The sequence below is a fragment of the Portunus trituberculatus genome, chromosome 15 (assembly GCF_017591435.1).
Source record: "Portunus trituberculatus isolate SZX2019 chromosome 15, ASM1759143v1, whole genome shotgun sequence".
Lineage (NCBI taxonomy): Eukaryota > Metazoa > Arthropoda > Malacostraca > Decapoda > Portunidae > Portunus > Portunus trituberculatus.
Genome location: NC_059269.1, coordinates 189,591 through 216,376, shown reverse-complemented (window position 1 = coordinate 216,376; position 26,786 = coordinate 189,591). Strand labels below are relative to the sequence as shown.

Here is a 26,786-nt window from a genome sequence, read left to right as displayed (position 1 = left end):
AGAAAGGGTAACCAAGTTTAGGCCAGAGCTGGACATGACTAATTTTTTCAGGCACAACTATGACTTAATGACTGTATCTGGTGTGATTGCAAATTTGCAAGTATTTTTGGCACACCTCAACTAAATTATAATGTAAATTTCAATACAATATCAGAAACATGCTTTTATAATGCAATGAAATACAAATCTATTTTTATCTCTTTTCTTTTTCTAAGAACACAGCCTAAACTAATATCTATAGACCATCCTACTTCTCCATGTCCTTCTAGCCCATGTTCTCTTCCAACCACACCAATTTCTTTACAAAGCTGCCTTTATTTCAGTTCAAAGCCACAGCAAAAGTCACAGAAAATTGGTGGTACAACTTTGCTACTTTGCTTTGTCTGACTTTTCAAAAAGTTTGCAACTTTTGATTTTGTGACAAATTCATGGTGCTGCAAAGTTGCAGTCTAGTTCCACAATGTCCAGCTTTGGTTTATAAAATAATTTAATGATCCTTTTAGCAGAATCGTGTTCAAGGTAAACATTACCCCAAACAAGGCCCATGATGCATTATAAGAAATCTCTGTATTTAATTAATCAAATCTAGAAAGTAAGAAAAGAGACGGGTGCCTTGACAAAATTAACTCAGCCTATGCCCTTTACATTTTCATATTTATATCATAAAAATTTCTGGTGTAGAATAAATGTACATTACCTTGACTGTGAAATTATTAAGTGGGTCTTCAAGACCATGCTCTGGTTTAGTCTTAAATCCCAGAAGAGTGCCATCTTCTTGAAGGAAGAAGTAACGCTGCCTCCAGTTTTTTATGTGTTCCCCACGCTTGTTGAGCCAACCTTCCTTAACAATGGCAGGAGTAGGAGGGGGTGCTGCCTCATCCATTGTGCCTGGAAATCAATGATTTGATTACAACTAGAGGTCGTTTTATTACTCTCTTCAAAAATTGTTTAAAACAAGATAAATTTACCAACCATAGATTTGTAAACCAAGCACCAATTAATTACTTCCATATACACTAGTCTCTTGGACAATCCATTCTAAATAAGAGCTCAAAGTCCAATCTACTTGTAAGTCAAATAAATTTCTTCTCATAATAATTAATAGAAATACATCTGATCTGTCTCATTGACCAAAAATGTTCATATAGAATTGATCTTGACTGCTATTATATATGTATACAAATATCTGCTCCAAATTAGAAAACAACAAATGATCCCACAGCCACCTCAATTCATGCTACTTGACTCACTCTTCATCTCAACTGTATTTATCACCTTAGTTAGAGCTCTTTAACTAGAGACATGCAGAGTGTGACAGGCCACTAGCCTGTAGATTCAGTAGAGTTTTTAGCAAAAGTTTGAATGAAGAGTTAAGCTTTAGAAAAAGATAGGATGACAGCGATGCCATCAGGTTGAAAAAAAAGAAAAGAAAAATAAGAAGCAAAATTGTTAGAGATGTTTTTTGTGTAGATGCCAGAAGTCACAGTTACATCTTGAAAGAATTTGACACAATATTAATGAAGGAGTTTTTGGTTAGTTGGAAAGCAGATTTGACATGATTCTTGGCAGAAATATAACATGCAGAAATATAAGTGCAGTTATAGATGATAGAAGGCTGAAGAGCTCTTTGTAGGCCACCTCTCTATCATGTAAAGAACAAGAACAGGCAGAAAGAGTGAAGAATGTCACTTCTATTATGCACTCAGTACACAGAGACAGGTCTCTGACATGAAAGCAATAGTTATTCTAAGGAAAATCAGCATAAAACCTTTTCAGGTTCCTCCAGTTATCAGAGGCGCTTCCACTTCAATGAATGCTAAGGAGGGATTTGAGTGATAGGACAAGATACAGATAAGAAGTTCTAATTGAAGGAGAGCATTGTAGGAAATGGAGTGATAGCATAAGCAGAAATATTAGTTGTAAGGAAAAGATCAAGAATGTTGGGTATATCTCAAAGACGGTCAGAAATATGAGTGAGGTGTTGCACCAGTTGCTCAAGGTTGTGGAGAATCACAAAGACCACTTCACCAGAATGGTCAGTGAAGAGAAGAAAACCAAAGGTGATGGTAAACATTGGTTAGAGATCTCTGCAAAAGGAAAGCATCAGGATGTGCTCCACTTCAGAAATTAAAAAGTCTAAGTATTTCTCATAATCAGAGGAATTAGGTAGGACAGATACATAACAGATAAATCTAACTTGAGAATGACTCTGTAGTTGTAACCAGTTAGTGAAAGAAAGAAAATTCAAGAGCATGGGCACGAGAGCAAGTTAAGTCATTGCACACACAGATGCTACATCCAACTTTGGATTGAAAAGAGGGATACAGACTGTAGAAGAAAAAGAAAAGGGATTACTATTAGTGTTTCAGTGAGAAAAACAAGATGAGGTTCAGTAAAGAAGAGATGGTATTCTAGAGATTGAAAATTAGATCTAAGATTTTCAATGTTTTAGGTGCTTATGGTGAAAAAGTTTAGGATGAATGTCAAGATAATTTGGGGTTGTAACAGAAGAGCAGTCTGACCTGGGGACATTATTTTATGACCCCTCCCCAGATTAGGAGTCTAAGGCTGGTAAATGAGTTGCCATATTGAATTTGGATTGAGTGAAGGGTGTGTGCGTAATTAGGCACACATAGTCTTGTGTGGAAGAAAAGACTTAATTTTTCTTATGTGATCATAAAGATAATTTCCTTGTCAGTCTAAAGACATGATACAGTGGAGACTCAATACTCAAACTTAATTAATTCCAAATGGCTGTTTGAGTATCAGAAAGTTTGACTATCAATACCTATAAATCAAGCAAACTGTTGTAATCTTAGCAAAATCTTCAGTTTATAAAATTTCATTGTTTTTTTTTTTTTTTTTTTTTTTTTTTTTTTTTTGTAAATTTGATTTGTACATACCATAAGTGAAGGCTGGTGATGGATAACATAGAAGAGAAGGGGAGAAAGGTGGGGAGGAAGAAGATTGTCAGAGGACGAGTCACCATCCATGATAACATCTGATCACTTTTTTCCTGGTATGATTCTTGTGAACCCACCACTGGAGGGTTGTGGCTCACTAACATTTATGCTCTCGCTAGATTTCTTTAGAGGCTTTAAGATGTAAACTGCTGATACAGTAGAACCTCAATTTTCAAACTTCATTTGTCCCTGAAGGCCATTTGTGAACCAAAAGATTTGAAAACCAAAACTATTTCCCTCATGAGAATCAAAAATAGATTAATCTGTTCCTGGAGCCAAGGTCTGTGTTTGAGAGCAACTCAGTACACACCCCACTCTCCCTGCAGCACACATTCTCTATCAAACACTTTTGTGCAACTCTCAGCTTAAATAAACAAAGAATTCTCATTGCTTTAGTAACTACGTGCAACTGACAAGATGACATATGCTAACCTTCTTGACAATGGCCCTGGTCTCCTGGAATAGGCAAAGAATTTCTGTCCTGCAATCAGCTGTGATAAGTCATTAGCCAATATGGCAGCCAAGCAAACATCTTGCAGAATCTTGTCACTCCCGAGACTTGCCATACCAGCAAAGCATCTTGGAAATAATACCATTGTTCAACTGACAAGAAGAATAACAGAAAGTGAGGAGAACTACTACAAATGTAGAACACTAGAAAATTATTTCCACAATACTCTGCTGGTATAGCAAGTCTTGGGATTCACAAAATTCCGTAAATGTTTGTTTAGGCCGCTACATTGACTAATGATGTCAACACAGCTGATCGCAACACAGAGGCACTTCACCTATTCTAGGAGAGCTAGTGATACATTTGTTGGAAGCGATCCTTGCAAGCAACGCATGCTGACAGGTTACCCAAAATAAGAGAACATGAAGAACACAGAGAACAACAATCTGCAAGACACCAAGCAGATATTGATGGCTCCAAGCACTAGGGAGTGAGTGACCAACATGTGAAAATGGCATGACGACAGCATGACAGCACCATGATCAGCCACAGAATCGACAGGAGCAGAGCGCATTGCCAGATCAGGAACAACAAGACCAGCCACTCACCTAAGCCCTCCAGCAACAGAGTTGACATATCTCCCATCTTCAATGGACCACAACTTTATCAAAAACCCCAAAGAACCAAGTGAAACCAGAAGAAATAAAAAGTATAAAGAATAACAAGAAACAGACAATACCAGAACCAAGAGAAAGAAGAAGGAAGAGGGTAACACAATCAAGGAACTGATGACACCATAACTAAGGGAGGCAAGAAAGAAGAGGAGAGTAGCATGGCCGTGCAAGGAAGAAGACGAAGGGATGAAATGCTGTTCTACACTTTGTCAGTTGTCAATAGAGCTTAGCGCCAGACAAGGTGGCTGGTTTACATTAGTAACTAATATTACCATTTATTGTGTGCATTTATTCTTATTTTAGTGTTCTATTATTTTATGTGATAGAATATTTAGGATTTGATCAGGTTATATTCTCTTAAAAGTGAAGTTTTATTACAGAAAAGTATAGCAATCTTGTCATAAAACAGGGTACAATTGGCTGACTACAAGAAACGGAACTTGTCGCTAACGTCATTGACAAATAACATACTGAAACTGTAAATACCTAATACAGTGAAGACTCAATACTCGAACATCTTAACAGTCAAACTTTTCAATACTCATCTGATAGTCTAACGTCAACACATGTGGTTGTAAACAAAGGCTCCTTAGCCTTTCCCTCCACCCCTCTGCCAGTTGTGCTGCTGCAGTCTTCAGAATGACATTCTTGTGCATTGTCTCTATTCTTTCATTTATAACCTTGCATTAACATAAAAGGCTTATTAGTGGTGAAAATATCTGATAATTGAAGGGCTGCACACATGGTTGTAAACAAAACTCTGGCCTCTCCCTCTCCACTGCCACCACTGTCCCATTCTGATATTGTTTTATCAGTAAAAAAAAAAATTGCCAGTATTCCAGTATACTGGATACCGGTGCACATCCCTAGTCCTGCCGCAGTCGTGAAGAAAAACACATTCTTCTGCATTGTCGGTAATTTTTCATTTAGAGACTTACAATGCACCAAAGAGGCTTATTCATAGTAAAAACAAGGCATCTGGTGAGAGTGCAAATGTTATTGAGGCACATCCTTCCACTAGTGGGTTCACAGGAATCACACCAGACATTTTCATGGATGATGAATTGTCCTCTGACAATCTCCCTCCTCCTCCCCACCCTTCTCCCCTCCTCTTCTATGTAATTCATCACCAGCCTTCACTTACAGTTTATACAAATCAAAACTAAAAAAAAATAAAGATATCTTTATATGCTTGAAGTTTTGTTTAGAACGAATTACCTGATTTATGGGTATCAATAGTCAAACTTTTTGATACTCGAACAGCCATTTGGAACTAATTAAGTTCCAGTATTGAGTCTCCACTATATACCATATTTGATGGCGCATAAGAAGCATGGGCTCATAAGACACATCCAGTTTTGGCAGACATTGAAATGAAAAAATAAATAAATAAATAAATGAGTGGATTTAAGCTCTGAATATGAAGTGAAATATTTCCCCTGACATTTAAAGATTATTACATGCATTTATATCATTATAACAGCCCAATATTTTGCATTTAAAAACTTTAACATTTGCTAGTAGCCTACATACCAATCCTGTTGTGAGATACAAACATGTACCTGGCATATGGCATTGCCAGTGATTAAGAGTCTGAGGCTACAGGGCTAAAAATCATTTTTCTTTTTCACCACCATTTTTTAACATGTATGTAAGATAAGAATGTTAAAAGACAGCTGCAATTCTAATTGTATGGAAGTGTGTCTTATCTCAAGGAGAAACAGTATCACATTGTAAATGATCTCAAAGGTGCCTTCGACAGGGCCAACAAAGATGTTATTATGGAGGAACTCATTCTCAAAGGTGTCATAGGTAGATTATTAAGATGGATCAGGGACTATTTGTACAATACAGGTTTGGTTTCAAGGTGCAGTCTCCTCTGAGGAAGTGTTTGAGCTTGGAACACCACAGGGTGGAGTCCTTAGTCCAATGCTTTTTAATGTTTTAATGAACAAAATTGCGCACTGTTCCTTTCCACAGGGCACCCAGGTCCTTATCTATGTTGATGACATACTCCTCCAATGTCCCATACCCAGGATTCTCCAGTTAGCTTTGTCACAATTGGCAGCATTGTGTGTCCAAATGGGACTAGTGATTAATGAATGTAAAACAAAATTTCAAAATAAAGGGAAGGTCTCTCAGCTGCCCACTGCAAACAATGTTCCCATCCCTAGAGTACATATACACCTGGGTGTTCAGATGATCTTCAGGAAATCCCTTCAAGCCGTCCACTCTGTTCAAGACCTCTGTCTGCCACGGCTAGCACCACTTCGGCTGCTAGCAAACAGGGGTCTGGGGTGGGGGCTGGCATTCCAGTCCTAAGAATGTTCTATATATCTGTCATACGGTCCCTTATTGATTATGCCGCCCCTGTTTTAATACAGTTTAGTGCCACCAAACTCCGTCCCCTGGAGCTTGTTCAGAATGAAGCCATGCGGATAATCTTTGGATGCCCCAGGACTGCACGGATTGAAGTCCTCAGAGCTGAACTGCACCTGCCGAGTATTATGTGTAGGGTACAGGAAATCACTTGTCGCACAATTAGTCAGATGCTATGCACGGGCTCTGACTCTCTAAAGGGTTCACTGACGCCCCTGTATCATGATCCTCGGACTCTTACAACACCATACCTGAGGAAGATCTTGGGAGTACTGACAAGTGTAGGTGTAGCCGAGGCCTGCATTAACGTTGTTATGTCACCGCTTCAACCCACCTGGAACCCTCACAGTGTCAGTGTTGATATTCATTCTCTGCATCAGCCCAAGAGAGACTGGCTCCCTCATGTGCTGCAAGACATGTTCATGACTAAATTGTCCAAGTACCCACACGTTCAGGATATTCATGTTTATTGTTATGGGTCAGTTAATGGCAGCAGGTCTGGATGTGGGCTGTTCATCTGCAACTACATCTCTGCCAATCACTACACTGACAAGGTTTCACTAGACTTGTATGCTGTACTGGAGGCTGCATTGTATATTTCTTTATTGACCAGGCTGCATTAATCCATCCACCTCCCCATGGACTGTGATCTAGTTAATAAGTGTCTTGATCTCATCCACACCCTAGAAGGTGGTGGTGCCACGGTCCATTTCATCTGGATACCCTCTCATGTGGGTATCCCGCTAAATGAAAAAGCAGACTGCCTTGCTCAGTGTGCCCTACAAGATGACACAGTGGACCCTGGCACTGAGTACACTCTGGGTTATGTTAAGAGTAGCATTAAGGACTTTGTACAAAGTAGCATTAGTGATCAGTTGGAGCTTTGTTGCCATAGGGGCAGTAGCACTAGTCTTCACTATGCACGTGTCTCCCAGAGCTGTGCTTACACCTACGGGAGACACACTGCATCACATGACAGGGTGGCAATGAGGCTCAGATTAGGCTACAAATACTTTTGGGAAGTCAGTGCTTCTCCTGGTGTGTGCTGCTGTGTGCTGTGTGCTGCACCAAGGGGACACACTCTGTGTCACTATATCATGGAATGTCCTCTCATTGCTAAATTTAGGTCACAAGGTCAACATGACTTGTATAGCCTCATTGACCATCTCCTAGACTCAACCACTCTCAGGGATATACTCAGGGAATATCCTCAGTTTGCTCCCAAACTGTAGAATGTTTACCCAATAAGGTGTGCAATATGTGTATTTATTTATTGAAATACTTGTATTCTTGTTATGTATACTGTCTAGTGTTATATATTTGATACTTTAACCTTATCTTTGCCCAGGGGGTGGGTGGCAAGGTCCATCCTCCTCCTTTGTTGTAATTATTTATTAATTCAACAATAAATGTATCAATCAATCAATCAGGAAAGCAGTGAAGCTTGCTTGTGTCAAGATCAAGATCACCGATTGGCGATCACATGTCTTGTTTTGATTTATCCAATGTGTGGTGTATGGTCATTTAGGCAAATTCTTCCTGATTGGTGTCATTCTAAGTGAATTACCAACAAGTATGACTTATTAGATATTGTTACTTTGAAAGAAAGTTTTTCTGTGGTGTAGTATCAATCATAACTTTATCTACATGTGGGAAGATATCTGGGGTTTGATTTTGGAGCTTCTTTTGCCATAGATCATCATCAACCACTGCCTCAATACTGAACCTTGACCTCATAGTACACAGGCTGATTTTCTGGGACTTTTTTTTTTTCTTTTTTTGGAGAAAAGGTGTGTCTTATGAGCCATCAATTATGGTAAATAGTTAATTAACAAAATTAAGAAAGTAATAATGGATTCATCAATCATATATATATATATATATATATATATATATATATATATATATATATATATATATATATATATATATATATATATGTAATCCCCGCTTAACGATGGGGTTACGTTCCTAAAAAAAACTCTTCATTAAGCGAAACTTCGTTAAGCGAACCAATTCTAACAAGTTTAACCCCTAACTTGAACTTCCATTGAGAGTAAACAAAGCGAGAGTGCATCATAGTACAGTGAAAGGTTTAATGAAAGTAAAAATTATGAAATTAAACATTTAGGCAGTTTAATCTAAGTCATTATAATGTACACTAATGTATGTATGTACGTAACTTTATAATGTTGATGATCTTAAATTTATGAAGGGAGGGAGAGTGAAACGGGAAAGACACTAACCGGCAACCTGTGGAATGTAAACAAAGGGCGCATCATTGTATCACATACAAAACTTATGTACCACATTTCCACAAGGCTTTCCATTTTAGCCATTGTAGAGTCACGAGTTTAGGTGGTTCTTTATAGCTTGCAAGAAAGATACGGTCTCACCAGCCTTCTTAATAGAGTTTGCTGACTTAAAAATAGTTGAGACAGTAGATGGAGGCAAGATGGTGGTGAGCAATGCTTTTTTTTTAGTTTTCTTGTCTCTCATATCTGTGAATAATATCCAGCTTCACTTTGAGAGTAAGAGACTTCCTGGTCTTCTTAGCAACCCTAGGCGACATTACAGGGCGTTTTGGTGGAAAGTTGAGCGAGGGAAGACAAGCTGCTGCTGACGCTGTTATTGTTTTAAACATAGGGAGTGAGTGGTGCGCGTGTTGTCCACGAGGTGCTGGTATATTCAAAAGCCTGTCGGCTTGCGTGATACGGTGGAACTTTCAAACTTGGAAAAAATTACCTGGATAAAACTTTGTTAAAGCGAGTTTGGTGTTCGTTAAACTAGCAGATAGTAGTAAAACTAAATCTTCATTGTAGCGAAATTTTGTTGTGTGAACTTTCGTTAAGCGGGGGTTGCCTGTGTGTGTATATATATATATATATATATATATATATATATATATATATATATATATATATATATATATATATATATATATCCTCTCCTTAAGATGAGAGAAGTGTCCCAAGAACAGGTCACAACACATGATGAATATCATAAGTCAACCTGCTGTAAGTTAGACACCGTTACTATAGTAATGACGATCCTCTGTTTATTCCAGTTGAGAGGGAACAAAAATGTCTGATGAAGATACGTGTTGCTGGGAGCGCAGGGTGCATGCCGAGACAACCTGTATTTCAACCAAATTTTGGGCAGAAATTGGGTTGGTCATGAATTTTTTTTCAACCGAGTTATGGTACAATAACTGGAACAATTTTGAGCTCAAAATTTTGTTCAGCAACCAATTTGTTCGAAAAGGAGACATTTGGCAAGCAAGGTTCCACGGTATATGGTGTAGGCCCATACCTTCAATGTTGTCTGTCCAGTCTTCTATGGTGGCTTGGGGCATTATCAACCAGGAGGAGGAACTGGCTGGCAATGTTTTCCTTGGCAGCATAACCACACAGTGCACAGGACAGGTAGTTCTGGTTTATAGCTGATGTCATCCAACCCTTCTTGTTGGATCTAAAGATCACTGAAAGATATTCTTTCACGTAACCTTGAAGTGCCCTTGTGTTTTGTGCGTGGTAAATAAAGGTAAATAAAGAGAGGTTTCAGTTTCAGATCTCCAGCTGCATTACCACCCAGCACCAGAGTTAAGCGGTCTTTTGATGCTTTAAATCCTGGTGTTGCTTTCTCCTCCTTTGCAATAAAAGTTCTTGAAGACATCTTCAAGTACAGACCTGTTTCATTGTAGTTGATGACTTGTTTGGTACTGTAATCACACTCCTCAATGTGTTGCTTGAGTGTTGGCTTGAATGCTGCGGCTGCAGGTTCTTCAGAACTCATTGCCTCACCACTCATTTTAATGTTGTGTAGGGCTGCTCAACTTTCTAACCAGTCAAACTAGCCCTTACTGGCATTGAAAATTATCCCCTTCTTCACCTAATAACCCTTCTTCCGTAAATCTGCATAAATAGCTTTCATCGCCACAACGGAGGTAGAGGCATGCGGCAGCAAGTCTGGTCATCTACCCAGAGCCTTAACAGTCTCTCCATTTCTTCCAATATTGGCAACCTCTTCCTTGTTTGTGTCTTGACCATTAATGTGGAGGCTGTCTCACTTGCTTCACAATTTCCAGTTTTTTTTCCAAGGATAAGCCATTTCTTGGCCTTTCGGCCTTAATTTCACCACCACCTAGTGTTTCAGGCCACTTTGAGATCACAACTCATTCACAGTAACCAGCAATAAATGTGAAATTAAAGAAATTGCAAGTGCCGTGTAAAGACAGTCTGGGAGAGCGAGCACAACTGAAAACCAAGAGGGAATCATTTCAATGGGTGGCCAGTGCAACGTGGGTGGCACTACGATCAACAAGATTACAAGACAAGCTCTAAACTTGTTAAAGAACATAAGGACAGCATTCATATAGTTAGGTAAAGAAATGATGAGTAAAATAATAGTTATAATGATAAGGCCTATGTTGGAGTATGCTGCAGTGGTCTGGTCTATCCCCATGAAAAGAACATAAAAAAGCTTGAAAGAGTGGCAATTAAGATGGTACCAGACCTGCAGGAACAGACATATGAGGAGAGACTTTATGGTATCAAGCTCACAATTGCAGAAAGGAGAGAAATGTGATTTGATTGCAGTGTACAGAGTAGGAAATGGATTGGACCAATTGGACAGAGAAGACCTGTGTGTGTGGGATGAGAAAAAAAAACAAAAACAAGAGGACATGGAAAAAATATAAGGGTAATCATGTGAAAGAGAGAGATGTGAGGAAATTTACCTTACCATATAAAATCACTGAGGCAAGGAATATACTGGAGGAAGAGGTGGTCTGTACAAGAAACATTTATAATTTTGAAAAAGAGTCAAATAAGTGAGGATATGGAGACAGGACAGCACAAGCAAAGCTCTTCTCCCATACACACACACACACACACACACACACACACACACCTTGGAACAAAGAAGGGAGAGAGGAGACCTGATACAAGTCTATAAATTGATCAACAGAATGGACCAAGTGGATAATGAGAAACTGATCTTGAGAGAAGAATATGACATCCGAAGCACAAGATCGCATAGTAAAAAGCTGAGAAAGGGAAGATGTCTGAGAGATATTAAAAAATATAGTTTCCCGCAGAGATGTATTGAGACATGGAACAGTTTAGATGAAGAAGTAGTGTCTGCAAAGAGTGTGCACACTTTTAAAGTAAGATTGGATAAGTGTAGATATGGAGACAGGGCCACACGAGCATAAAGCCCAGGCCCTGTAAAACTACAACTAGGTAAATACAACTAGGTAAATACACACACACACACACACACACACACACACACACACACACACACACACACATAAAATGCTCAATAGAAAATGGAACAGTGCCAGTGGAGTGGAAAAGAGCTGAGGTGGTTCCCATATATAAGAGCGGAAGGAAGGAAGAACCTTTAAATTACAGACCGGTATCACTAACTAGTGTAATATGCAAGATGTGTGAAAAAGTAATAAAGAAGCAATGGATTGAGTTTCTTGAAGACAACAAAATATTATCAAATAGCCAATTTGGTTTTAGAAAAGGTCGGTCATGTGTGACAAATTTATTGAGTTTCTACTCTAGAATAGTTGATAAAGTACAAGAGAGAGAGGATGGGTTGACTGTATTTATTTAGATCTAAAAAAGGCTTTTGATAAAGTGCCACATGAAAGATTACTATGGAAGTTAGAGGAGAAGGGTGGCTTAAAAGGAAGCACATTGAGATGGATGAAGAATTACTTAAGGGGGAGAGAAATAAGGACGATAGTTAAAGATATGAAGTCCAAGTGGAGAACAGTAGACAGCGGAGTGCCACAGGGGTCAGTATTGGCACCAATACTTTTCTCGTATATATAAATGACATGCCAGAGGGAGTGAACAGCTACATAAATCTGTTTGCGGACGATGCGAAACTGTGCAGTCATTAAACAAAAAGAGGATTGTGAAATACTACAGGAAGACTTAAACAAGATCTGGAAATGGAGCAAAAAATGGGAGATGGAATTCAATGTGGACAAAAGCCATGTCATGGAAATGGGAAAAAGTGAACGACCAGTGGGAATCTATAAGATGGGAGATGGAGTAGAACTAGAAAAAGTAAAAAAGGAAAAGGACTTGGGAGTGACAATGGAAGAAAATAATCAACCGGCAAGCCATATTGATAGAATTTTCAGAGAGCGTATAATTTGCTAAGGAATATTGGAGTAGCATTTCACTATATGGACAAGGAAATGATGAAGAAATTGATAAGTACTAAAATAAGACCTAGATTGGAATATGCAGGAGTTGTGTGGACTCCCCATAAAAGAAACACATAAGAAAATTAGAGAGACTACAAAAATGGCTACAAGAATGGTTCCAGAATTTAAAGGGATGGCATATGAGGAGAGACTAAAGGCAATGGATCTACCAACCTTGGAGCAGAGAGAGAGAGAGGGATCTGATACAAGTTTATAAATTGATTAACGGAATGGATGAAGTGGATAATGAGAAACTGATCCTGAGAGAAGAATATGACTTTAGAAGCACAAGATCGCATAGTAAGAAACTAAGGAAGGGACGATGTCTGAGATGTTAAAAAATTTAGTTTCCATAAAGATGTGTTGAGACTTGGAACAGTTTGAGTGAGGAAGTGGTGTCAGCAAAGAGTGTACATAGTTTTAAAGAAAAAATTGGATAAGTGTAGATATGGAGACGGGACCACACGAGCATAAAGCCCAGGCCCTGTAAAACTACAACTAGGTAAATACAACTAGGTAAATACACACACACACTCTAAATTATCACCCCATTCACAAACGTAGTAAAGGTAAAGGTAGTATCAGTGTCAAGTTCTTCAACATTACTAAGTCTGAAGTTGTAGCTGGGCAAAACATCACCGATAAACTGAGGGCATCTCCCTACAAAGTGCTTTGCTCAACTCACTCACACTACTGAGTGCAATATATAACTTCAAATAGAAACAATCCTACTTAAAAAGACTTTACTTGGGAGGGGGGGGAGAAAATAGATATATAAATGGATAGGCACTAGGCCTACTGGACAGGCTACTTACTACCTAATAGAAGCTGGATTCAGATCACATGTGACACGACTGAGTGGTCATTACTCCTGGTGATTCATAGTATTGGTTGCAATTTTTTAAATGAAACACAGAGACCAAAATATAGTGGACAATGAGGTAACAGAAGAAATTAGGTACATTTTCAGTAAAAAATATATATATACATACAGTATATAACAAAACTATTACTATCTCAAACTTCTTATTTCATTAGTCAAGGAAAGACAGTAACGGACAGATTCTCACCTATGGTTACTTCCTACACTCGGCAAGTAACCACAAACAAGGATAACCACAAGTGAGTGAAAATTTTATACAGTTACCTACATTATCCTATTTGTTGTTAAGGAATCCACAATCAATGAGGAGGTTCAAGGGCAGTGAGAAGACCATCTAACCTACCACAGGTGAGTGTTGTCATAATAAATTATCACAATAATTTATCCTAATAATCATTTTTCCAGCTTTATCAATCCATTGTTATTGCCAATACTTTTACTTCCAAACTAACTATAATTAATCATTTTAGTTTTTGGGACATATGCATGTTGAAATTTTAACTTTCAAAATCACATGAAATATATTGAAAACAATATTTCTTTAACCCTTAAAGCGTGAGTAAGTTTTGCTGTGCTTGGCCTCCCACACGGGCATAATCAAGCAAATACATACTTCACTTCAACCTCTTATATCTTTACTTCTACTCAATTCATGTGCATGAATGATGTATCATTGTAAAGTACATACTCTCAGCTGTCTTTTGCACTGATATAAAGGCTACATATGGCCACTAGTAGAATATATTTGGGATTTTGAATTAGGATAACAAACAACACATTATTATAAACAATTGTCCACCCTTAGTAAACTTTTATTCCATGGTTTAGAAATAAAAATTATCCCTTTCATATAGTTTAGGTCAAACACACCCAAAAAAGACCTAAACTCAACTTATTTATGTTACTTGCTAGGCTTGGCATTGAGCTAATACTTACGTCAGAATGCCAATTACACTGACTGAAAAGAAAAAATTAAAAATAAAAGAAACAACAGTACTTTTACCTTTGCAGAGCACACTAAGTAATTTTTACAAATTGCTATGAGTTGACTGTTATGTCACAGGCTACATTGTGAACACTGTCTCTGGCATCGCTAGGTACACCTGACAAACCAAACACTCACTATAGGAAAAATTTAATATAACAACATTTGCATTATGCTCACAAAAAATTGATTCCTCAGCATTCAGATTCCTAGCATCATTTTCACAAATACATTCAAATGAAATTGTTATGCATGTAACGACACTTCAAAAGAAAAACTAGTAACCAGTTGGTGCAACATTGGCATCACTGGCGGTCGAAGGTCATGAATCTGATGCCATCTTCCTTCGCTTACCCTTGCCATAGAACTGTTTGTTTTCTTACTAGAGGATCTTTCCCCTTCCCCCTTATAAGTAGGTACTGGAGATACAGTAAAAGTACTGAAGTCACTAATAACAGACTAATCCCATTTCATCACCATTATTGCAGTCACTCAGTGTGGTGTCCATATCACTACCCATGATGGTGCTTGTGACTGTCTTATCAAGTTCTCTTTCAATTTCAGCATCATTTAAGGCCCTCCTGAAATCCTTGATAGGTGTAGAAGTAAAAGGGCCATGATCGTGTGGCTGAGATTAAGAGCAAAGCTGAAAAGCGGGAGACGTTGCAGATATCTTCTCTCATCTAAGCACTGGCATATATCATCAAGGGAGCATTGCTTAGTATTGTTTCAAAGAAAACAGTATATTTAACATATTTCATTACAAACAAATCAAAACTGACAACACACTAGACAAAAAAATGCCACGTTGACTATTGTTGACACCCACAGTTTAAGCCCATGCACTGACACCCACACTTTAAGGGTTAATAATGAAGAGACAGGATAAGCATTGAATTTGAAGTTTTCCAAGATTTTTCAAAATTTTCTAAGATAAAAATAAATATAAAGATTTGGGAATACATTTTCGTTGATTTAAAAACTCAATATCATTGTCACTAGAATCACAAATTTGGATTTATCAGTTCATTGTCATCAGTTGTTGGGCAACAAATTTATCTTCAGTCATTGATTATTGCTGATAAAGTTATTGCTTTTGATATGTAATTTTTAGAACTACAATTAATTTCTTCGCTTACCTGTTTTTCATACAATAGATTAGCAGTTTCACTGTTTTACTTACTTCCTTCTGCTAAGATTAAAAAATTCTGCTATGCCTGGCAGCACCAGGGCACTATGCCACCAAGGGTTATCAGCTGTCAGTTGCCTCAGTTAATTCTTGCATTCAGAATCAGACTGAAGGGAGGAAGGGAGGGCACTTGTTTTTGTACAAAAAACAGGTAAGTGAAGAAATTGATTTCAGTTCTAAAAATTACATTTCTATCACAAACACCTGTTTTTCATACAAAAATTATTAGCAAACTCCAACACTGAGAGGATGGAAGTCAAAATTATATGCCAGGCATAGCGAGTGAAATAAATGACTGTCCATTGTGGAGAACCGATTATAACAAGTATAACCCCTGACTTGAACTTCCATTGAAAGTAAACAAAGCGAGAGTGCATCATAGTACAGTGAAAGGTTTAATGAAAGTAAAAATTATGAAATTAAACATTTAGGCAGTTTAATTTAAGTTATTATAATGTACACTAATGTATGTATGTACATAACTTTATAATGTTGATGATCTTAAATTTATGAAGGGAGGGAGAGTGAAATGGTAAAGACACTAACCGGCAACCTGGAGAATGTAAACAAAGGGCATCATTGTATCACATACAAAACTTATGTAACACATTTCTACAAGGCTTTCCATTTTATTCATTGTAGAGTCACGAGTTCAGGTGGTTCTTTTAGCTTGCAAGGAAGATACGGTCTCACCAGCCTTCTTTATAGAGTCTGCTGACTTGAAAATAGTTGAGACAGTAAATGGAGGCAAGATGGCGGCGAGCATTGCTATAGTTTTCTCACCTCTCTCGTGTCTGTGAATAATATCCAGCTTCACTTTGAGAGTAAGAGACTTCCTGGTCTTCTTAGGAACGCTAGGCGACATTGCTGGGCGTTTTGGTGGTAAGTTGAGCGAGGAAAGGTGAGCTGTTGCTGATGCTGTTATTGTTTTGAACAGGGGAGTGAGTGGTGTGCGTGTTGTCCACGAGAGGCTTGATCTTGATCTTGATCTTGATTCCACAGGTGTCCCAGGATTTCTCCTGAGGCAGGCCTTAGTATCGGCAGCTTCTGGTGTATTCAAAAGCCTGTTGGCTTGCATGATACAGCAGGGCTTTCAAACTTGGAAAAAATTACCTGGATAAAACTTCATTAAATTGAGTTTGGTGTTCATTGAATGAGCAGATGGTAGTAAAATGAAACCTTCGTTGTAGCGAAATTTCGTTGTGTGAACCTTCGTCAAGCGGGGGTTGCCTGTACATGAAACTTCTCTGTAACCCTTGTATTTCAAAAACCAAAGAGAGAGCCCGAGGCAACCATTGTAGAGTGCCCTAGTGGTGCTCTCAGATCCCGATCCAAGAGAGCAAGCCTGAGAAAGGCATTCAGACTCAGCTACTGAACCCTTATCACAGCCTGAAGGTGACAGGCTGATAATAAAGTGCTGCCATGAAAGGCAGCCTAGGTGGCCTTCCTGTGGGATGTGGACCACAGGTAATCACTTTACTATGTGGCCAGTCGCGACAACTGGGCCCAAGGTGAAGATATCTCCCTCCTTCATCACTATGTCATGCAGGTAATAGTCAGAAAAGACAATGTGCCCTTCAATAGGCTGTTCTCAGGATGGCGGGGATAGAGTAGTTCTTCCACATAGGCATGAAGGAGCAATACCACGAGTATCATACACCCAAACCTTAAACTTGAGACAGGTAGAGTCAGGGATGAAAGCATGAGCTTCTTTGATGGTATCCCGGAGGAAGAAGATCGCTGCCTTCAGCATGGGCCTGGACGGACACTTGGCAGCGAGGAACAGGTTCCAGGGTCTTGTAGCTGAAGCTGTCCAGTGTGGGCAGCAACATAGTGCCCGAACAGAGCATAAGAGTCACTCATCCTCTGAACCAACTAAGGATGTACGGCTCTTAATACAAAATTCCCACAGTGTACTGTGAGCTTCTGTATCCTTCTTGGTAATAAACTCTGGAAGATAGTACACTAGAAGATCCTGCCCTTGCCAGCTTGTCCAGTGTGAGAGGGTTTGGATCTCTCCCACCCTGTGTGCTGTTGCAAAGCAAGAAGGAAGACGGGTCTTCCTTATAAGGTCTTTGATAGACAAGAGCCTAAGAGATTCAAAAGGAGCCCTGGTCAAGTTCCATGAAGGGCAAGGTCCCTAGTAGGCCTGTGTGGCTGGGAGGAGCAAGCCCTGATAATGTAGCCTTGTAGCCCTTGATAGAAGAGGCAGAAAGATGACACTTATTGCAAATAAACTAGAAAATTGGCAACTTTCTGGACCATGGGGTTGGAAATGGTGTGCTCATTGTCTTGGCACCATCTCCTGTATCTCTTCCACTTGTGTTGATAGTTTAACCCCTTTAAGACAATGACATGTATTTTGCGTCATCAGGGCACTTGTGACATTTGATGACGCACATGTTGTGTCATGGCTGCTTACTGCTTAGATGGTGCGTTTCTTTCCTTGGATACTGTATGAGATCTCTCTGAATGTAGGTTGTATATGATACAATAACATACTTGACTTCCATCATTATTACCAAACTGTATGACTCTCTTGTATCAGGATAAGTAGTGAGGAGCCATGTTGGAAATAATTATCTTATTTCTTTTATTTTCCTATGGTACCAATAGATTAGTCTAGGTGGCACCAGAGACGCCCCGAACAGGTCTGGAAACCACTCCTTCTGGCGCCAGTACAGCACTACCAGGATGAGTTGGGATGCACAAGGCTTGTTGAGCACTTTTCTGATGAGAGGAAGTGGAGGGAAGATATACAGATCCTGGTTGTCCCAGTTGTAGAGGAAGGAATCTGTGGCTATGGCTATGGGATCCTGAATAGGGGATACAAAGTTCAGGATCCTGTAGTTGAGCCATGTGGCAAAGAGATCCACCGTCAGGTAGCCACACAACCTACACAATTGGTGGCACACATCCATGTGTCAGGTCCATTCCATGGACAGGACCTGGTGTTGTCTGCTTACACAATCTGCCACTACATTGTTTGAACCTCTAACAAACTGAGTCAGAATCTGCACTGAATGGGCGTCTGCCCAGTCTAGGATCTCTCGTACCTTGTTGCTGAGAAGGCTAGAGTGAGTATCCCCTTCCCTGTTCAGGTAAGCCAGAGCTCTGCTGTTGTTGGAGAAGATAGCAACCATCGAATCCCTCAACACCTTTGCAAAGTGAAGGAGCCCCAGGTGTATTGCCCTGAGTTCCAAAACATTGATGTGAAGGAGCTTCTCCTGGCTGTCTCAGAGGCCACTCACTGAGTCCTGGAAGAGGGAAGTACCCCACCTATCATTCGAAGAATCTGTGTAAAGAAGGAGGTCTGGGATGGCCAACTGGAGGGGTTGACCCTGCTCCAAGTTCTGGGTCTCTTGCCACCACTCCAGGTCTCTCTGGCAGCTGGTGTCCCAGCTGACAGGATGGTCATCTGCCACCAAACATCTGTCCCACTGATGGCTGAGCTGGATTTGTAGAAGGTGCATTCTCCTTGACCCTGGAACTAAATGAATGAGAGAAGACAAATGTCTGAGAAGTCTCATCTAGTCCCTTGAAGGGGGGCGACTGGCAGCTGAGGATGGAGACGATTGTGTCTTGCAGGTTTTGTATCCTCCCGTGTCAGAAAAACCTTCAAAAGGGGGAGCAAATCACTATCCCAAGGAAGATCTTCTGTTGGTGAGACAAACTGTGGCTCTTTGAGCCTCATCTGCCAATGAAGACAGGACCAATCAACCATCCAGATAACAGAGGATGCAGATGTCCTGGCAATGGAACTCTGCAGAGACGGGAGCCATGAGACAAGTAAAGACATGTGGGATGGTAGAACAACCGAAGCAAAGCACCCGAAACTGAAAGCGGATACCCTTCCAGATAAAGCACAGGAAGTGCCAGTTGTCTGGGTAAATGGGGACCTGCAGTTAGGCATCTTCCAGATCCAGAGACACCATTCAGTTGTCCTAACATATTGCAGACACGACTGTCCTGACCGTCTGTCTCCTGGAACTTGGTGGTGATAATGTAGGTGTTAAGGATAGAGAGGTCAATGATTGGCTTGAACCCCCTGGTGGCCTTCGGATCCATGAATATGTGGTTGTAGAAACCAGGGGCAGGAGGTACCTCCTCTATGGCACCTTTGTCCCTCAGTCACTGGAGCTCCAACTGAAGGGCTTGTCCTTTGAGAGATCCTGGGTATAGCCTCTGAAGTCCTTGAGGTGGGTGGTAAAGGGTGGAGGGGTAAAGAAGGGGATTCTGTAGTATTCCCTCAGGACATCAAGGACCCACTTCTCTGCCCCTATCCGGAACCACCCCACCCACCTCTGGGCCAGACAGCCCACAACCATCCCCTGGTGGGGAAGGTCACTTGCAAAAGGGCTTACCCCTCCACCCACCTCCCAGCCCACTGGGATGAAAGGAAAGGGACCCAGAAGATCCACCACAGAAATCCTTTGGGCGAGAAGACGTTATGCGTTATGCGGTAATTCTTTAAATTCACGGTAAAGGTATTTGAAAGTTACTACCCTCGATTCGATATACGGTAAGAAAATTCACAGATACGTTATCCACTCATGTCATCCGAGAGGGCCCAGCGCGGGGGAGCAGGGGTGATGACATCATCCACGCCACATCTCCCCACCACTCACAGTACTGACTTTAACTTGACCACTCTTGGAGCCTCTTATCTCTTCCCCTTCCCCCCTTTTTTAACTGCATTACATATTACTTACATGCATTACTACTTAGATGAATAAATGGAATATTAAAGGGTCTATTGTAAGCACAAAAATGGTCATAATAATTATGGCAAACATTAAAAGCCTACTACCAGCGGCGAACCATGCAGCAACTGATAAAGGGCACAGATGGGCCTGGCAAACCCACTATCAGAGAATGGTGGAAGTCATATAACATCAAGCAAGCCTTAGATAACTTCCCAGGCTTCGCTGAAGACGACATCAGTGCGATCAGAAATGACATAGTAAATCTGTGCCATATGGCTGGCTTCGATGACGTTGATGATGTTGATGTTCAAGATCTTTTGGAAAACCATGTTGAACCTCTCTCAAATGATGAACTTACAGAGCTAGACAAGGCATCAAAGGAGGCAGAAAAAGAGGGAGACGAGGAAGAAGAACCTGTGCGTGGCCTAGACATCAAAACTCTTAAAGAATGTCTCGGTGGTATCGAAAAAGCTCTGGAAACCCTGAAGGAACGTGACCCAAATCCTGCCAGGAGTAGCAAAGTGGCTCATGACGTAAAGAAAAGTGTCAAGATTTATCAAGAAATTTATGATGAAAAAACAAGAAAAACCAAACAGTCCTCCATCTACTCGTTCTTCAAGCCAGTCAGACATGCCGACCCTGCTACTGCTGGCCCTTCCACATCCGCTGCCGACTGTTCTATAGCTGGCCCTTCCTCCATATCCTCTTTCTTTAAACCATTGAAACATGCCAACCCTGCTACAGCTGGCCCTTCCACATCTGCTTCCAACAGTGCAGACAACGACGTTTTATTCTTGTCTGCCCACTCAGCGGAAGATGAGTAAGGACTGAAATCCCTACTGTCCCTTATTAAAGGGGGGTTTACACTGTCAAACGGTTTGTCAAATGCAGTTCGACAGACACGAGTTTGAAGTGATGCTTGAGCATGTGAACTGGGTATTTGGTTGTCGAACATGTTGGTTAGATGGTTTGAAGAAAGTCTGTTCATGCCTGACTTTTGTGGGCGTGGCTTCATTGTTCACCAACTGTTTGAATGTGAGAACGCACGTCGAACATCAAACCTCTGTCGCGCTTCAAACGTAGGAGTGGATGCATCATATCTTAGGATTGAAATATGGAGGACATCAATGGAAAGAGGAATAAGAGGAAGGTGTTACTGCAGTTCATACATACCTACAGAGATTATCCTGCCTTATGGAAAGTGAAATCAAAGGAATATTGTAATAAAATAGTCAGAAGCAAGGGGATATCAGCTCTTCAGGACATATTGAAAGAACTTGAGCTAGACTGCACGCAGGACACCGTGATAAAAAAAATCAAGAGCCTACAGAGCTCTTTCAGGAAAGAGTACAGGAAAACTGAAAACTCGAAGAAGTCTGGGTTTAATGTGCATTTGGTTTGACTGTCTGACACCTCTTTGAACCATTTGACAAGCAGGTTCGACAACCAGGTTTGGCGCACCGCTTGACCATGTAAACCCGCCTTTATAGCCTTGGGAGGGACATCATCTGATAGAATACATGGCGATTGAAAGGTAAACAAAAACATTTTGTTTATTTCTTTTGCACAGTACTTTACATTTTTTTTTTTTTTTTAATGATTATTTTCATGTATTTTCATTTCTGTAGGGGTGACTTTTGACATGCTGGAACGCATTTCCTACTATTACATGTTATAATGGGTTCAGTATACGGTAATTTCAATTTGCGATAAGGTTTTCAGGAACGCATATGTACTGTATAACGAGGACTTATTGTATTTGGCCTTGTGGAAGGAGCAGAAGAAGGCCATGAACAACACTCCACCAATAGTGTGTCAGGAGCAAGAAGTAGTCGTGCTAAGGCTCTTGTGGTGTTCACTACCTAGCCAGGACACAGATCGAGAAATAAACCATAGTTGTTCGTAGTTTGCTGTTTATCATAAGTACACAGTGGGTAATGGTGACAGGATGAGCTGTCATGTAGGCACATGTGTGTCCTGGAGTCTTGGTGCTCACTGGAGCACATGGTGGCCGGTGTCCAGGGCCATGACCTCACTTAGCGGCGTCAGGTCTACATCTCCCAACTCCGCATCTACATCAGATTAGTGGAGTGACCATGCTAATCCAGGGAGGTCACTACACCCTGGTCACAGCCTCGTGAAAAACTATATCAATGTTGCTTTTAGAGGTATGAAGAACCTCCTGAAGTTTGTTCTCATCAAAAACCAACAATGTGCACCAAGAATTAACTGAGGTGGTGCACAACTGATACCCTCGGCAGCACCAGAGTACTGCATTGCCACGTATAGCGGATTTTTTTAATCTCGGCAGAAGAAACTGAGTAAAACAATGGAACTGCTAATTTTTTTGTATGACAGAATTACTGGTTATCATGATAAACTTTTTCACTATCATGCCCAGCTATGATACCTATCCCCTTCTCAACCTCAATATGCCTTACAACACAAACATGAAAGTTAGTAATCTACAGTCAACAGCAAGTCAAAGAAAAGAATGTTACTACACAATCAATGTGTCTTAATAAGTATGCAGTAATTGCTTCATGATGACCTCCGGTACAAGTCATCATGCTCATCAGAAATCACTGTTAAAATTAATGTACAAGAGATGGACAAGAAAGTTTTGCAAAGAATCTCAGATGAAGAGATGAATAAAGAAAAACTTTGTTTTTAAATGAGATATCAACCTTTGTGCAGGAGTACCACAGACAAGGTGGTAGTCTTATGAATACATAGCAAAATTGATAAAATATCCAGCCTTATTATAGTTATGAACACTTTTTCATCTTATGGAGTTGACCAGATATTTTTTTTTTTTTTTACGCAAGAGGGGAGACTGGCCAGGGGCAAAAAAAATATGGAAAAAAAAAAGGCCCACTGGATTCCCAATTCCCTTAAAGTTATTAAGTTATACAATAGTAAGGGACAGATGTCTTTATACCTCCCTCTTAAAAGAAGTCAAGTCATAGGAAGATAGAAATACAGAAACAGGCAGGGAGTTTCAGAGTTTATCAGAAGAAGGTATAAGTGATTGTGAGTACTAATTAATTCTTGTATTAGAAAGTTGGACAAAATAGGGTGAGAGGAAGAAGAAAGCCTTGTGCAGTGAGGCTGCAGGAGGAGGGGTGACATGCAATTAGCAAGATCAGTAGAACAGTTAGCACAAAAATAACGTTAAAAGATAGAAAGAGATGCACCATTCCAGTGGTGAGAAAAAGCTGAACACATTCAGTCAGAGGAGGGGAGTTGATGAGACAAAAAAGCTTTTGATTTCACCCTATCAACAAAACATGCAAAGAATACTTCATACAAGGACTGATAAGGTCCTTATACAGAGTTAGCAGTTGGAAGGGTGAGAAAAACTGGCAGAGATGCCTCAGAATACCTAACTTCATAAAAGCTGTTTTAGCAAGAGATGAGAGGTAAAGTTTCCAGTTTAGATTGTGAGTAAAGGACAGAGCAAGGAGCAAGGATATTCAGTGTAGAAGATGGGGACAGCTGAGTATCATTGAAGAAGAAGGGATACTTGTCTGGAAGGTTGTGTTGAGTTGAGATATGGAGGAATTGAGTTTTTGAGGCATTGAACACTACTATGTTTTCTCTGCCCAAATCAGAAATCTTAAAAAGATCAAAAGTCAGGCATCGTGTGGTGTCCCTGCATGATTTGTTGACTTCCTGAAGGGATGGTCATCGCTGAAAAGATGCAGATAATTGTAGGGTGGTATCATCAGCGTAGGAGTGAATAGGGTAAGAAGTTTGGTTAAAAAGATCATCAACGAATAATAGAAAGAAGGTGGGTGACAGGACAAAACCCCAAGGAACACCCCTGTGAATAGCTTTAGAAGAACAGTGGCCATCTACCACAGCTGCAATAGAACGGTCGGAAAGGAAACTTGAGATAAGTTGCAAAGCGAAGGATAAAAACCATCGGAGGGCAACTTTGAAATCAAGGCTTTGTGCTAGACTCTATCAAAAGCTTTTGATATGTCTAACAAAATGGCAAAAACTTCACCGAAATCTCTAAAAGAGGATGACTAAGACTTAATAAGAAAGGCCAGAAAATCACCAGTAGAGAGGCCTTGACAGAAGCCATACTGGTGATCAGAGAAAAGATTGTGAAGTGACAGATGTTTGAGAATCTTCCTATTGAGAATAGATTAAAAAACTTTAGACAAGCAAGAAATTAAAGCTATAGGGCGGTAGTTTGAAGGATTTCAATGGTCACCTTTTTTAGGAACATTCTGACTGTAGGCAGACTTCCAGCATGAAAGAATGATAGAAGTCAATAGACATAGCTGAAAGAGTTTGGCCAGGCAAGGTGCAAGCACGAAAAAAACAGTTTCTGAGAACAATAGGAGGAACCCCATCAGGTCCATCAGCCTTCCAAAGATTTAGGCAAGCATGGACATGGAAAACATCATTAAGAAGAACTATAATTATAAGCAAGGGATGGTTAGAGGGAGGAGGAGAGGGAGAAACAAGCCCAGAAGCATCCAAGGAGGAGTTATTAGCAAAGGTTTGAGAGAAAAGTTCAGTTTTAGAGACAGATGTGATAGGTGAAATAAAGGAGGGAAACATGAAGAAGTAGTTATTAGAGACGCCTTTTGGCCAGATGCCAGAAGTCATGAGGGCAGTTGGAGTTTGAGAGATTTTGACATTTTCTATTTATGAAAGAGTGTTTGGCAAGTTGAAGAACAGACTTGGCATGATTCTGGGCAGAAATATAAAGTGCATGAGATTCAGGAGATGGAAGGCTCAAGTACCTTTCATGGGCATGTATAACACAAGAAGAGGCTGTGTTAAACCAAGGTTTAGAAGGTTTAGGTTGAGAAAAAGAGTAAGGAATGTATGCCTCCATGCCAGGTCTCTGACATGGAAACAGTAATCACTCCAGGGAAAATCAGCATAATACCTCCTCAGGTCCCCCAACTGGCACAGGCAAAATGCCAGAAGCTTTGGAGGATCCTAAGGAGGGATTGGAGAAATAGCACAAGATACAGATATGAGGTAGTGATTGGAGGAGTCCATTGGAGAAGATAGGGTGTAACAGCTTAAGAAAAAAGATTAGAGGTAGGGAAAAGATCAAAAATGTTGGGCGTATCTCCAAGATGGTCAGGAACACAAATAAGATGTTGCACCAGTTGCTCTAGGTCATGGAGGACAATAAAGTTGAAGGCTAGTTCACCAGGATGGTCTATGAAGTGAGAAGAAAGCCAAAGTTGGTGGTGAACATCAGTCTCCAAGGATGGAGATCTCCACGAAAGGATAGAGGGACAGAATGTGCTCCACTATGGAAGTTCAATAGTCAAGAATTTACTATAAACAGAAGAGTTAGGGAAGAGATAAACAGCACACATAAATCTAGTTAGAGAGTGACTATTGAGTCGAAGCCAGATGGTGAAAAACTCGGAAGATTCAAGAACATGGGCACAAGAGCAAATGAAGTCAAGTCGTTGCGCACATAGACGCAACATCCAGCTTTGGAACAAAAATGAGGAAAGAGAAAGTGGGAGGGAATAGAAAAAGGGCTACTGTCAGTTGCCTCAGACAGCTGTGTTTTGGTGAGGAAAAGAAGATGAAGTTTAGTAGAGGAGAGGTGTTCTACAGATTGAAAATTAGATCTACGACTGCAAATTTTGCAGAACTTAATGAAGAAAAAGTTGAGGGAGATGTCAAGACATTCTGGGTCACTACCTGAAGAGCAGTCTGACCTGGGGACATTTCTGGTCCCCTCCCCAGACGGGAACTCCAAGGCTGGATTAGGAATTGTAATTTTTTTATTTTGAGTGAAGGAAGTGTGTATAGTAAGTGCATGTAGTTTTGTGAGAAGACGAGTTGTCTTTAGAAGACAGGCTTGAGGCCCCCTTGAGTTGTGAGATACAAAGGGAAACGTTCAGCAAGATCACAAGTAGCACCTCTTGAACTGATCCAGACCAGAATTGGTCCGAAACAGACCTAGTGCTATTCGACCTCGCTGAGATTATTGTCTCAGTAGGTGTCTACTACCTCCTCCAAGTCGACTCTTCCCGCTAATGAAAAAATTAACAAGAACAATCATTTCCAGCTTTTGTAGTGTCATTCTGGTGATAATACTAAGATGAATGTTAATGCACATTCTTTCCTGGCACACACTGCAGAGTCAGTAAGTAAAGCTGTGAATAACAGGATGCAAGGTTTCTGCATTAGTATTCTTTTCCTATTGATTGACTTCTTTCTTTCTTTAAGACAGGCATGGAAATAGTTTAGACATCATTTAAACTGAAAATTCACTCACACATAAAGAAGTATCAATGTAATATTGCACATCATCTACACCTAAAATTG

At 40.2% G+C, this 26,786-nt stretch overlaps 1 protein-coding gene across 1 annotated transcript in view; it reads right to left on the bottom strand.

The window, feature by feature from the left end:
- Nucleotides 1-26,786, bottom strand: part of LOC123503940 (RAC-beta serine/threonine-protein kinase-like) — a 147,220-nt gene that overhangs the window by 116,861 nt on the left and 3,573 nt on the right. Inside the window, exon 2 of the mRNA XM_045254065.1 lies at nucleotides 698-888. Coding sequence (XP_045110000.1) covers nucleotides 698-883 — 186 coding nt within the window. The 5' untranslated portion in view covers nucleotides 884-888. The remainder of the gene's footprint in view (nucleotides 1-697; nucleotides 889-26,786) is intronic.